The 13390-nt window shown below is 37.8% G+C and overlaps 1 protein-coding gene across 1 annotated transcript in view; it reads right to left on the reverse strand.

Annotated features, from left to right (window-relative positions):
- PIGU (phosphatidylinositol glycan anchor biosynthesis class U) overlaps nt 1-13390 on the reverse strand; it is an 83432-nt gene that overhangs the window by 38213 nt on the left and 31829 nt on the right. Inside the window, exons 6-7 of the mRNA XM_025039809.1 lie at nt 13358-13390; nt 981-1078 (exon numbers count right to left, since the gene is read on the reverse strand). The exon at nt 13358-13390 is cut by the window's right edge and continues 68 nt beyond it. Coding sequence (XP_024895577.1) covers nt 981-1078; nt 13358-13390 — 131 coding nt within the window. The remainder of the gene's footprint in view (nt 1-980; nt 1079-13357) is intronic.

Here is a 13390-nt window from a genome sequence, read left to right on the forward strand (position 1 = left end):
TTACAAAATCACTTAAAATTACAAGCACAGAGCCTATTTCAGTAAATGGAGGTATACATTCAGTTTTAGCAACAGTGTTTATACTTAAGAACAATGGCTCTGAAATTAGACATTTCTTGGTGTGAATCCTGGCACTGCCCCCTCTATGCTTTCAAGAAATGTTTCTCTAAGAATGGATTTGGACCATGTGGGACCTGCAAGCAGTTCCTTGCTCTTGAGGACATGTGTGTATTCTTACTTGAATAGAAAAGAAAGATGGTTAGAGAGCAGTCTCTTGCATCAGACTGCCTAAGCTCACATCTCAGCACTGTTACTTGCTGGCCATGTGACCTTAGGCAAGTGACTAAACTGCTCAACATTCCAGTTACAATTCATGCGCCTAACATGGCTAATATTAGACTAATACATGGCTAATAATATGACCTACCCCACAAAGTTCTTATGAGGTTGAAATGAGATGATGCCTGTAGAGTGCTTAGCATAGTACCTGACATGTAGTAAGTTCTCAGTAAATGTCAACAATTTGTATTTTTCAATTAATATTTAATTCAATGAATTACCCAATGTGGTCCAAGCACTGCGTCATGTATACTCACTACACTTAATCCTCACAAGAACTTTACTGGGTAAGTGCTGTTATACAGAAGAGTTAAAGAAATGAGCTCAGAGAGGGGTCTACGATGTTAGGTGAGAAAAGGAGAATGTAAGATGGTTGGTAGATCCCAACTACAATATATGAAATGAAATGCACTTATACGTTTTAATGATATACTGAATTAGAGTTTAGTAATCATTAGGTCCACTGTGTTTAAAGTTAGTCAAGTTTCTTTGTTTGTGTTTTTAAGCAGAAGTAAGCAAGTGTGAAATGAGGACCCAGTCCCATTGCCTTTATTGAGCCATGCCCTTCCTTCCCCAAAGCAGAAATCAGGCCATGTATTAAATGTCACTTGAGTGCTGGCTTCTGACCAGCAAGTGCTTACCTGGAGGAGATAAAGGAGTCCTGGGACAAACAAGGTGAGTGGGTACAGAGACTGGTATGTTGCTAAGGCAAGAAAAATAGCACTGAGGAAGGCACTACCTGTAAATAGAAATAAATATATGGAATAACCTAGCCTCATCAATTAAGATTAGATTCAGCAGGTCCCCAAAACAAGAAACTTTCCATAACTTTTGAAATAATAACCTGCCAAAGGTCTCCTGGTACACAGGTGCTATGCAAACTCACACAGAGAGCTTCTTGGCTTGAATTCCGGTGAAAGGAAAACAAGGAAGTCAAACTATTTACCTTTAGCAACCTGAGACACCACAGGCATTCTTTCTTGAAAAATTTTTCAGACGCAGAAAGATTTTATAAAATTTCAGCCCAAAGATGAATAAAGGGGTCAAGTCTATTAACATCCATGTTCCATTTAATTTACCAATTGATTAAGCCTACAATTATTGCTGGGAAACCTGTCCCTTTGGAAGTTGCATCACCCTTCACTATTGTTATAACACCCTTCCTTATGTACTATTTTCAGGTCATGTGTTTATTATTTTTTTCAAATTAAAGTATATGAATTTTAAAAATAATGTCCCCATTCCCTTTATAAAATGGGACCACTACAGAATCATTAAAGATGATGTTATAAAGAATTGAAATGACATGATGAGATATTTATAAACCCTATGAAGTGAAAGTTATAAAAGAGATATATACTATGATTCCTTTAAAAATAAGCATCAACACATTTTTATAAAAAGGCTAAAAGGCTAGGCCACAAAACTCACTGTGGTTATCTCTGTATGGTGAGATCATGGATGATTTTTCATTTTTGCTTCTCCATATTTTCTAAACTTTCTACAATGAACATGCTTTGTTTTTGTCATAAGAAAAAAACTGATTTCTTTTTTTAAAATACAAATAACTATTCCCTTTCAGATGGCTTAAGACAATAGAGTGCCTTAAATCCAAGACTAGAGAAGCCTAGTTTACTACAGAAGTTTCAAAGTAGCCAAGATATCAGTAGAGTACAATTGATAGTCCAAGGCTGGCGTCTTATAATGATAATGTTTCATAAAATGACAATATACACGGTCACTCTTTTTTTTTTTTCTTTTTTGAATTTTTAGAAGAGTTCATTGAGCCATACTGATGACATATGCCAGGAAGCAAGATCTCAAATGCTCCCCGTCACTCTTATTTACTAATGTAGGTTCAACTGTTCGCTGAAAATAACAGATGCCCTCTCAACAGCACTTCCTAAAAAGAGGAACTAGTCATCCCACTCGGTCAGAGTAGTTTTCCTTCTCCCAACCCAGCTCCAGAGACAAACAGAAGGAGGTAGATGATCCACAGGATTTTTTGCCCACTGGAGCGGTCTGTGTACCTGAAACATCTAAGAGCCATCTTGGAAGAGTGAGGATTATAAGTGAGTGGCTATTTTATAGGAGAAGGGGTGGAGAGAAAAGAACTTTGAGTGCTCCATCCCTCACACTAAGAAAATTCACCAATTAGGAACAATTTCTGGTTGAAAGAAAGTAGAAGGCAGAGAAAGGAAGAAGCTGTTAGTAAAAGACAAAGGACAGGATTCCATGAAGTGGGCTGTCTTTACCATGTTGATTAGTTCCAGGCAAGATATCTTGTATCCAGGATACTTGTAAATATGACGGAACAAGGACAGAATCACGCCCAGCAAAGCTGTGCCACCAGCAGAGGCCCCCATACACCTGTTCAGCCACAGATGCTTAGAACTAGAACTAGGTCAACTCTGAGATAGGGAGATGGCTGTGGTGGTATTCTGGAGCCCAACAATTAGGGTGGGCTTAGGATTCCTTAACAGCCAACAGTACAAATAACAGTTTGTGGGAAAACAGGCTAATAAGGGGAAAAACTAGAAAAAATTAACATGGTTTTCTACAGAGATTGGGAGAGAGAAGAGGCCCATGTGTCACCAGAGGAGGGAGGCCAATGTTCCAACTCCATCCATTCTTACAAATGTGGTGAAAACAAACACATGACTTTCACCTCTCCCTCTCTCTCTCAGAATACACTAGCAAGTGAAATAAACACAGGCACCTCCTATTGCCTGAGATCAGTAATTACTTGTCTGGCTCAGCTATTTATAAGGCCCAAGAGAGAAGAAAGGGCTCATAGCCTAACAGAATGGATGGGTGAGTTTTAGAATACTTGCTCCCAAGACCAGGAAGAAGCAGTCTTCCTTCCTTGGATGAAATCATTGGGAAGGAATAATCTGTTCCTTTTACTATTCTCTCTGCCAATAAGTGGCATCAACCTCCCCTCAGACACCCCAACTATTCTACACCCCTCTAGCACCCACACTCCTTCCACCAGTCACCATGCCCTGTTGATCTACCTCTGGCACATCCATCACTGAGGTCTTTGCTCTCATCGTCTCTCATCAGGATTTTCTAGCAGCTTCCTCCTTCTCCTCCTTAATGGTCTCCCCAAACCCCTTCCATCTAGTCTGTCCTCCACAGAAGCATTAGAAAATCCTTCTAAAACAGTTTAAATTGTGACGAGCCCCTCTATAAAGACTTTTGATGGTTCTATTTCATCTATCAGATTAAGTCCAAACTCCAGCAGCAAACAAGACCCTTCACTCTCTGGGTCTATTTCTCCAGCTTCACCTCTCACCACTCTCCTATACATACCTTGTCCTCCAGCTACACTGGACCATCCCCCAATTTCTGAAAACATCTTGCCCTTTATTTGTGTCTGTTCTCTTCTGCCTAATCTGTCTTTCCCTGTCTTAGTTCTAGTAGAGACCTATCCTTCAGAGGCCAGTTGAAATGTCACTTCCTCTATGAGGCTTAAGCAGAGATGATAATAATAGTGATCATAGCTAACATTTATTGTTCACTTACTATGTGCCAGGCTCCTGTCCTTGTATCTAGAACAGTGCCTGACTCCAAGCAAAAACAAACAAAAAGCAAAACAAAAAAACCCAAAGCTCCAAGTAAACACCACAACAACCTTGTGAAAGCTCTATTTTCTAACCATTTTTACAGGTGAGGAAACCAAGGCACAGAAACAGAAAGGTTAAGTAGTATATTACTTTAAGTAATGGAATCGCTCAGCTGATTCCAGTGCCCATTCTCTTAATTCATTCAATACTCTCATTCAATACTGATACTATCATAATAATTTGCTAATGTTTATCTCTTTCCCCATTTGTCTGTGAATTTCTCAAGGGCAATAAACCTCTGTTGACTCTGAATTTCCAGCACCTAACACAGTGGCTGGCACACACAATGAATGAATGAATATCATTTAATGATACATATGAAAACCCTCTTAAAAACACAAGCATTTTAAAGGAAACCAATGTTCTTTTTCTAATGATATAATTAACATATAACCTATTAGTTTCAGATGTACAACATAATAACTTGATATTTGTATATACTGCTAAATGATCACTACAATGTCTAGTTGAAACCAATGCTCTTAAAAAAAACTTATAAACTATAAAATACCAGGATAATGAAACATGAGCAAAACACAAAATAAATCTGACTTTTGAATAAAACAGAGCCTGCAGAATGGCGGTTGAGGACTTGTTGTGGCAAGGGGCTGGGCATAGAGAATGCTGTCTGTCGTGTAAATTATTGGATGCCTAGAAACTATTTGTAGTCCGGAGGCTGAAATGTGGTATTGCAACAGTCTGGAGCCTGGTGTGTGGGATGTTGGGCAGGTGTGGATGGGGCGCATGCACAATCTGAGCAAAAGTGAAGGGGAGGCACACAAGAGACTCAGACAGAGCTGCTATGTTCTGAGAAAAACTAGAAGGGGCAAGAAAAATGGGCCAAGCAGGCAGAAGTAGAGTGATGTGTGCTTGGGCACGGTCAGGGAAGATAAAGAAAAGCAGAAGTTGACTTCAAATATTTTAGACAAACTATGCAATAACCAAACATTTCTGAGGTGTCTCCTCTATGCCAAGCCTGTGCTGGGTGCCAGGGAGACTAGTGACTCTGACTCAGACAGGCTCTGTCCTCAGGGAGCTCCCAGTAAACAATGACAAATACAGGAAGAAAGCATGAAGGAAGTATACCTAGCCCATCAGGGGAAGCTGACACCTGAGTTTTGAATAATAAGTAGGTGAGGCCCAGCAGTCCAAGGGAATAGCATGTGCACAGGCAAAAGGGCAAGAGAGAAAATGGTGTGCTGGGGGTGGAGGGGCGGGGACTGTAATTAGCTCAACATGGCAAAAACAGGGTGAGAGCTGGGAAGAGTAACTGGAAGAGGGTACAAAAGGGCTCTTGTGGATGTTGATAAAATTTGGTTTCTTAATCTGAGTGCTGGTTACTCATCATTTTGCGAACATTCGTTTAACTGTACACTAAAGATTTGTGCACTTTTATGTATACATGTTATACTTCAATAAAAAGTTAAAATCTAAAAAGTCTCGGTAAGCAGGTAGGTAGGAGTCAGATCATGGAGGGCTTAGCTTGTACAATCATCCAGAAACATCTTACTACAGGCTTAGAGAGGGTATCTGAAATAATGCCTGAAATGGCAGCCTCATCTGGGCAAGAACTAGGGCATCCTGCTCATCTAACCAGGAGGAACTGTGACAAGAGGACTATTTTAGCGAAAAAAGGATATAATCTACCATTTGCCTGCTAGGACAGCCCAGTACTCAGACATTACATTTTCTGTACAAGCCCTAGTCCTTTGTCTTATCCTGGGAATATTAAAGTAAATCAGTCAAATGTCTATGTACACTGGCTACCGTATCAGGGAATTTCATTATCTGCCTAATCTACCTTTGAGCAGGTTTTCCAGCTCCTTATTTGTGTCGGGGTGGGGGCCAAAACAAGCCTCGGCAAAACCTGGGGTAATGTTCTGGCTCCAGGGACTGCACCTTGAATGATCTGGGCCTGGGTGGGTGACAGAGCTACAGGATAGAGCAAGAATGTAGACGCGGTAGAACTCTGGTTCAGAATGTGGACTTTGAGTGGAGTAAGTAGAGATTGGGTCATAGACAGTAACCTATACCAGGACAGGGAGTGGGACAGACTGGAATGTAGTCAAAAGGGCTAAGGTCCCACAGGATCCTCAGAAGAGGAAGTTGCATCAGGGCCTGAGCAACAAGTGATATTGCTATAAAGGAGGAGGCGATGCTGGGGGCCTGGCCCTGTGTACCACATTCTTTGTCAAGTGTGCTCAGGCAGGCTCTCTGAGTAGTCCATCCATATCAGTGATGATGATGATAATTTATTTAGCACATACTGGTTTCCAGCCAGGACTCGTAAGCACTTTATATTTAGTCTTTCCAATCATTCCATGAAGTGAGTACTATTACTAGCCCCATTTTACAGATAAGGAAATTGAAGAATACAGAGGTCATTTTCCCAAGGTCACAAAACTAGTGAATAATATTAATAGGATTTGAACCCAGACAGTCTCATTCCACACCCCACATTCTTGAACTGCATCACTAAGCTACCTTCTTGATCTCAATCTTTGGCTATACCATAAAAAATCACAATAAGCAGAGCAACTATTTGTTGAGCACGTTCTGCTAAGGAAGCATGCTAAGCATTTTATATGTCTCATTTATTCCTCCACTAATCCAGGAGGCAGATGTTATCTCTGTGATGAACTGAAGCTCTTGAGGCTGTATGATTTGTCCAAGGCTAAAGAGCTGATAGAGAACAAGCAGGTTTTTAAGCTGGTTGTTTTGACAAAACTCTACCCCAGGCTGCTTCGTCTTTGAGTCCTTGGCTTTTCTATGACTCTCTTCATGGAAAGGGCTTTACCCTAGAGGAAGTCCAGATGGAAATGATGGGATCGTCAGGCCTCAGGATCATCACTCTGCCACTGTTCTTCCAGGGCTGTGCTTGAAGAAGAGAGCCTCTCATTTTAACCTCCTCCCAATGCTCCCCAGAGGGCCCCAGAAGGGACACTGTTAATATTAAGAGATCTTTTAAAAAGAAGGATATTATTAATAGCAACCAGCAACACCATTTACTGAGCACTTAGCACAAGCCCCCACATCATGCTGAGTTTTACATGCACCATCTTATTCTTTACATTCACTCTATGCAATAGAAAGTGTTTCAACTCCCATGTTATAGAGAAGGATATGGAGGTCAAAACAGTTAAGTGACTTGCTCAAGGTGATACAGCCAGGAAATGATGAAGTAAGGATTAGCTACCTGATCTGTCTGACATCAGAGCAGCCTAAGTTCTTCATTGCTCTGGACTGCCTCTGATAGTACTGATTCTTCTTTCTCCTTGCAAAGCAAGTCCTGTCACACAGGCCTCTTTTGGTGGAATAAGGAGAGTTGGAAAGGTCCTTAGGTGGCAAACCTCAAGAATTTCTAGTCTGGAACATCTCATTGTTGACAAATATCAACAGTGAACAGGAGGAATACCTATGAACACCTGTCTGTTTTCCTTTTTAAAGCCTAATGAAGACTACTTCACAGGAATGGAGTACTTTCTCATTAACTCACTGAAAGGCAGAGTCTCCTTGTCCAAAGCCCCAACCTTTGAAGTGAAACCCAAGCTGCTCCACTAAACTAATATCAGCCCTGCCCACAGACCTGTGTTTCCCAGCCAACACCCCAACAAGGACATCACGGTATAATGGCTTGGGCCTTGTCCTGGCCTGCGTCTCTCAGTGTGTCCCAGGCAACCTTGGGTTGCCACAAAGGAAGCCAAGGGAGAGCAAGTAGAAGGAGTCAAGGAGACAGAGCAAACAAGGCCACTCCCTTCTGTGGGGCACCTGCTCCATGGAAGTCTGGGAAGAGAGTTGTCAAGTTTACTTCCACTGTCTTGATCTTATTATCAATCTAGTTAATTTATTTTTAATTATGTACTCATTAAAGAAACTTTGGGAAAAAACATAATATCAACAAGAAATAAAAATCACCCAGAAATTTGCTCTATAGAAATACTACTCTTTTGGAATCTATTTTCTATTTTTGTTGTTCTTTTAACATAGTTGAGATTATATTTGATTCAAATATATAATTTTGTATTCTGCTTTAAAAAATAAATGTATTCTCACATAATTTACAATTATTTTTTAAACATCTTGTACATAGATGAACTGTATTTTATTTAACTGTATGGGCAAACCATGTTTTATGTAGCCGTTTCTCTCTATTTTTTAAGTATTTTCCAACTTTTCCAGTCATCGTATATAATCCCGCGCTTAATAACTTTGCATCATAAAGCTTTGTCTCTATATCTGCCTTACTTTGGGACAGGTTCTCAAAAGTAGAATTAATAAATCAAAAGTACATTTTAAGACTCCTGCCAAACTGCTTCCCAAAGGGGCTGTACTAATTTATAAGTCAACTTGCCTAGTTGACAGCACTTTGCCAGCACTAAGAATTACCTTCCAAAATCTTTGCCAATTTGAAAGAGGGGAAAAAAGTCGCTTCTACGTTATTTTAGTTTGCTTTTACTTATTAATTATCTATGGAATTGAATATTTTTTATATTTTTAAGTCATTTATATTCCTCCTTGTGAATTGTTGTGAATTCTCCTGTTTTCTTTGTTGAATAAAGAGTGAATTATTTCTTTATTAATTTTATTAAATATCTAAGTATGTGGTACAAATGTGAAATGTAGAAATATGACTTGCAGATTTTATAGCTGAACTAGCCTACTGTATATCCTGTTAGGAGAAATAACTACTATTGTATTCAAAGAGAGTGGTTCAGGGACCTACTAAAATAGAATTCTCCAAATGTTTTAATAGATTAGAAATGTTATTTGTGATGGTCTCTATTTATAGCTGCCAAAATGGAAAATAACAAATGTCCAACAAGAGGGAAGGCCTGGGACCCCATGACAAATATAACTGATAAATGGAAGTGGAGGTAGGCAGGGTCATAAGAGACTTTTACTTCTTATTTCATATATTTGAATTTCTTTTATTCTTACCGAATACTTGAACTACGCCGAAAATTTTTAAAAATTAAATTTAAATTGAAAGTAACTGACAAATATGTGACCAATGTCAGACATGATTCATATGTAATAAGTGATAAAAGTAAAACAAAATTGTGTGTATAACATTACAAAAATGTCTATAAATTCATTCAATCGAAATCTGGAGTGACAGAATAAAAATAAATTTTGTTCTGTGGAACCAAAAACAATATGGCTGCAAAACAGATACATATAATTTTTAACATGTGTTTTCCCCCCAAACAAAACCTTTCCATTGACTTTTTAAAAGGTCATATAAAAGATGTTTTTAAAATGGCATCCTTTCATTTCTGTGTTAGACTTCTATTCCATGCACCTTCAAAGGGCATGTCTTCAGTCTTTCTATCTTTGTGCTCTGCTATTTTAAAGGTGACATTTCCAAAGGCCAGTGCTTAGTCCCTTCTGCCAGGCTGCAGCATATAATCAGGCACCTTGATAAATGAGTCTACCTGAGCCCAGCATTCTGGAAACAGGGACTGAGGCACGGAGTATTCAGACAGCTAAGAGTCTTCACTATTTCAGAATTGTATCTGACAAAATGACCACAGTCTCAGAACAAGATAATTCAGGTTATCTTGTAGTCACTTTATACAATATGTAGTCACTTTAAGTAAACTGATAGTAAGTTAAATTAAGGGGCCAGAAAGAGCACCCACGACCACTCTAAAAGAAACAATGTCTTATGAAAACCTAAGTCATTCCCATGTGCCACCACCCTAGAGAAGGTAAGTAAACTGTAAGTAATAGGTTCTATGTACAACTTTTGATTTTTAATATCCTAAGTATGCAAACTATTCAGCAACAATGTAGAAAAATAAGGACTTTCATACACTTCTTATGAGAGTATAAATTATTAACTCTTTAAGGCAATTTAGCAATAAATTTCAGAAATCCTAAAGAAGGTACATACCCAGTGATACAATAAATCTATTCTAAGACTTTATTGTAAGAAAATAACTGAACACAGGTGCGAAAATTACTGTACGTTAGAAAATTAATTATATTATTTAAATAACTGAAAACTAGAAAATACCTTAGTATTTAACAGAAGTTGGTTAAGAATTTCTATACATTCATGCATATAATGGAATAGTATGCAGCCATTAAAACTGACAAACTAGATGTTTATTGATATATGTGGAAGATTGCATTATTGGCTCCAATTCTCCACTCCTCCTTATATCCAGGCCTTTCGCCATGTAACTTTGCAGTGCCCTCGAATTGTAAGCAGGATGGAAGTCTCCATCCCTGGGCTCAGCCACGTGTTATGTTTTGATCGATGGGATGTTAGCAAAGGTGATGCAACCAGAAACTTAAAAACTGCATGCTCGATTGGGCATGCTCACGGCTGTGCCTCTGCTATCATTATGACATGAACATGCCTAAAAAGGACCCCTGGTCCAGGAGGATGACAGACATGTAGAGAAAAGTACAGTCTAGATTAGCCAATTTTGGCCAGCCACTGATGCATGAATGAGCCCTGATGAAACCAACAAACTGCCTAGCCATGTTCAACCTAGATCAGCTGATATTTAGCTGCCTTACAGAAGTATAAGCTAATGCTTACTGTTGTTTTAAGTCATTGAGTTTGGGAGTGGCTTGTTAAATGACATTTTTGTGATGATAATTAATTGATAAAGTATTTAAAAGTCAAAAGAAAAATGAGAGGAAAAAATCTGGAGATGTATACCCCAAAAGCTAATAGACTTTCAGTTAAAAATGGTAGATTGATCACATATATATCATTACTCTCTCCAAAAACCTCACTAAAATGACAATAAAGGAATAAAACTAGTCTTAAATCACAAAGAACAGAAGATTATAGCAAAATAAAATTTAATACAATAATGGAGACATAAAGCAGGTAGAAGAGAGATAAATGTCTGAGCAATATGGAAGAAATTATAGCTCAATAGCCTGTAGAGAGGAACACCAATAAAAATTAGGTCAACTCATGCCACAGAACTTCTTAGAAATTCAGCACCTTGAAGGCATCAGATTCTATGGAAGGTGAGGGTAAGGTACAGAGAGGAAAATCAAGCTGAAAGCTTGTACACAGACCAGTTGGAATTCCAGGTCTCATCTCAATTGTGTGCAGCCAGGTAACTACCCTACATACACTATCCTTCTAACTTTCTGCTCCATCCCCAGAGACCACGGTTCTGGAGAAAATTAACTAAAGAGGCACACAGGTCTAGGGGATAGTAAGCATAGTAACAGGCTTAGGAGAAGTGTGGGCTGAAGAGTTACAAGATTATATAAAATCTATTCATTGTAGTCAGCTGCCTCCTCTGTTCCTGCTCTCACAACTCCAGCAGTTTGGTCACATGAACTCCCAACTCACTGCAACTCCACCACTGTTACACTTCGGTAGACAATTGGAAAAATGAAATATTTTCAGAAGAAAATAAAATCTATACATAATGACATTTAGGGATACCACCAATAAAAAAGGTCAGCCCATTGCCTGATCTCCATACAGTGAGAATGAATGATCCATCAACAAGTCCTGCCCATGAAGAGTCTCAAATCGAAATGTTAGTGCCTCACTTTTAACATAAACAGACAGTGAAGGATTACCATAAATAAAAGAAAAGCCTCCCATGTTAAAGACAGAGCCTAAGAGAATACGAAAAAAAAGTAGAGGCGAGATAGACAAGAAACAAAAAGACTATGCTTGGAACTGATGGAAACTGGGGGAAAAAATCTTAGAGAGATAAGAAAGACTATTGTGTTGATAAAACTAATAATAGATTGCTTCAAAGAAACAACTGGAGACCAAGAAAGAACTTAAAAATATAATAGAAAAATAAAAGTCAATAGAAGAGCAGAAGATAAAAACGAATATCCCAGAAAAAGTAAGAGGAAGTAAAAAAGATGGAACTATCAATAGAAAATAAAATACACAAATTAGATCAAGGAAGTCCAGTATATAAGACATTCCAAACAAGAGAACGGGGAAAATGTAGAAAAGACAGAATTATCAATAGAAAATAAAATATGCGAATTAGATCAATTAAGGAAGTCCAATACCTAATAGATATTCCAAATAAGAGAACAGAGAAAACAGAAAGGAGAGAATTTGAAAAACAGTACAGAAACACCTTCTAGAATGAAAGGACACTAGTCTCTACATTGAAAGGGCCTATCAAATGCCCAGTATAATGAATGAAAAAATTCATCTCAAGACATAGAATCATGAAATTTCAAAACACTAAGAATTAGAAGTTTCCAAATCTTTCAGAAAAAAAAAATTAATTGACATATAATGGCAACAAACTGCTCAATAACAACCAGGATGCTGAAAGACAGTAAAGCAATGCCTTCAAAATACAAAGGAAAAGTTTTCCAGTTTAGAATTCTATACTCTGCTCCAACTATTAATTTGATGCTAAACTAGAACAAAAGCATTTTTCAGATGCAAAATGATGCTATATATATATATATTTCATATACCCTTTCTTGGAAAATTACTAGAGGAATCACTTTAGCAAAACAGGGGAAAATCAATAAAAGAGAGAAGGAATCCAGTAAAGAAGAGATACAACACAGGAGAATTATAAAGGGAAGTCCCACTATGACATCTTTATACCAGGACCAAATAATTAGGACAGATTAGGGCAGGATGGAGGATGTGTGAGGGAGGTCTCCAGAAAAATAATGGAACTGATAGACTATTTGACATCTTTAAGCATCTATTACTAGGCACTTGACAGAGCTAGCAGAGCAACTGGGGGAATAATAGTGATTAGTGCAAAAAGACTAAGCAAAAATAACAAATAAGCAAAAATGATAATTATTAACCCCAGGGTGGGGAGGGGAAAGGTTGTACAAGAAAGAAAAAGTAATCTTAGTTACTATTTTGCCCATTAGTAAATAATACATATAGTGTCATAAAATATAGTAACTACTGATTTTATCAAACATTGACAACTCCTCAAAGAAACTAGGTAAAAGAGAAGTGGAGATATTGGTACGGAATAGCTAAATCTTTCTCTCTCATAATGAGGATGTAATAGATAGCACTAAAATTTATAATTAATTAAATAGCAATATAAAGTCTTATTTAGAAATAAAGGAAGTAAATACTAGCAAAACCCAGAAAGTAGTTGCTTCAAAGAAGTTGAACCACAGGTGAGAAGAGGCAGAGAACTGCTATTTGCATTATAAGCCTTTTAGAAAATTTTTTTTAAAATAATGTTAATTAACTCTCTGAGTGGTAGAACTTCAGAATGCTTTAATTTTTTCTCTTGGCTTATCTAAATTTTCTGTAATAATCTTACATTGCTTGCGTAATTTTTAAAAAATGTTTTTAAATTTAATACTTAAAAAAAAAATTAAATCCACAGCATAAGTGTTAGAAAACCCTATGCAAATCAGGGACTGAGCCTTTGGGGTCTTACCTTTTATCGTGGTCAAAACGAAGAAAGCAATGA

The sequence above is a fragment of the Pteropus alecto genome, unplaced genomic scaffold (genome assembly GCF_000325575.1).
Source record: "Pteropus alecto unplaced genomic scaffold, ASM32557v1 scaffold45, whole genome shotgun sequence".
Classification (NCBI taxonomy): Eukaryota; Metazoa; Chordata; class Mammalia; order Chiroptera; family Pteropodidae; genus Pteropus; species Pteropus alecto.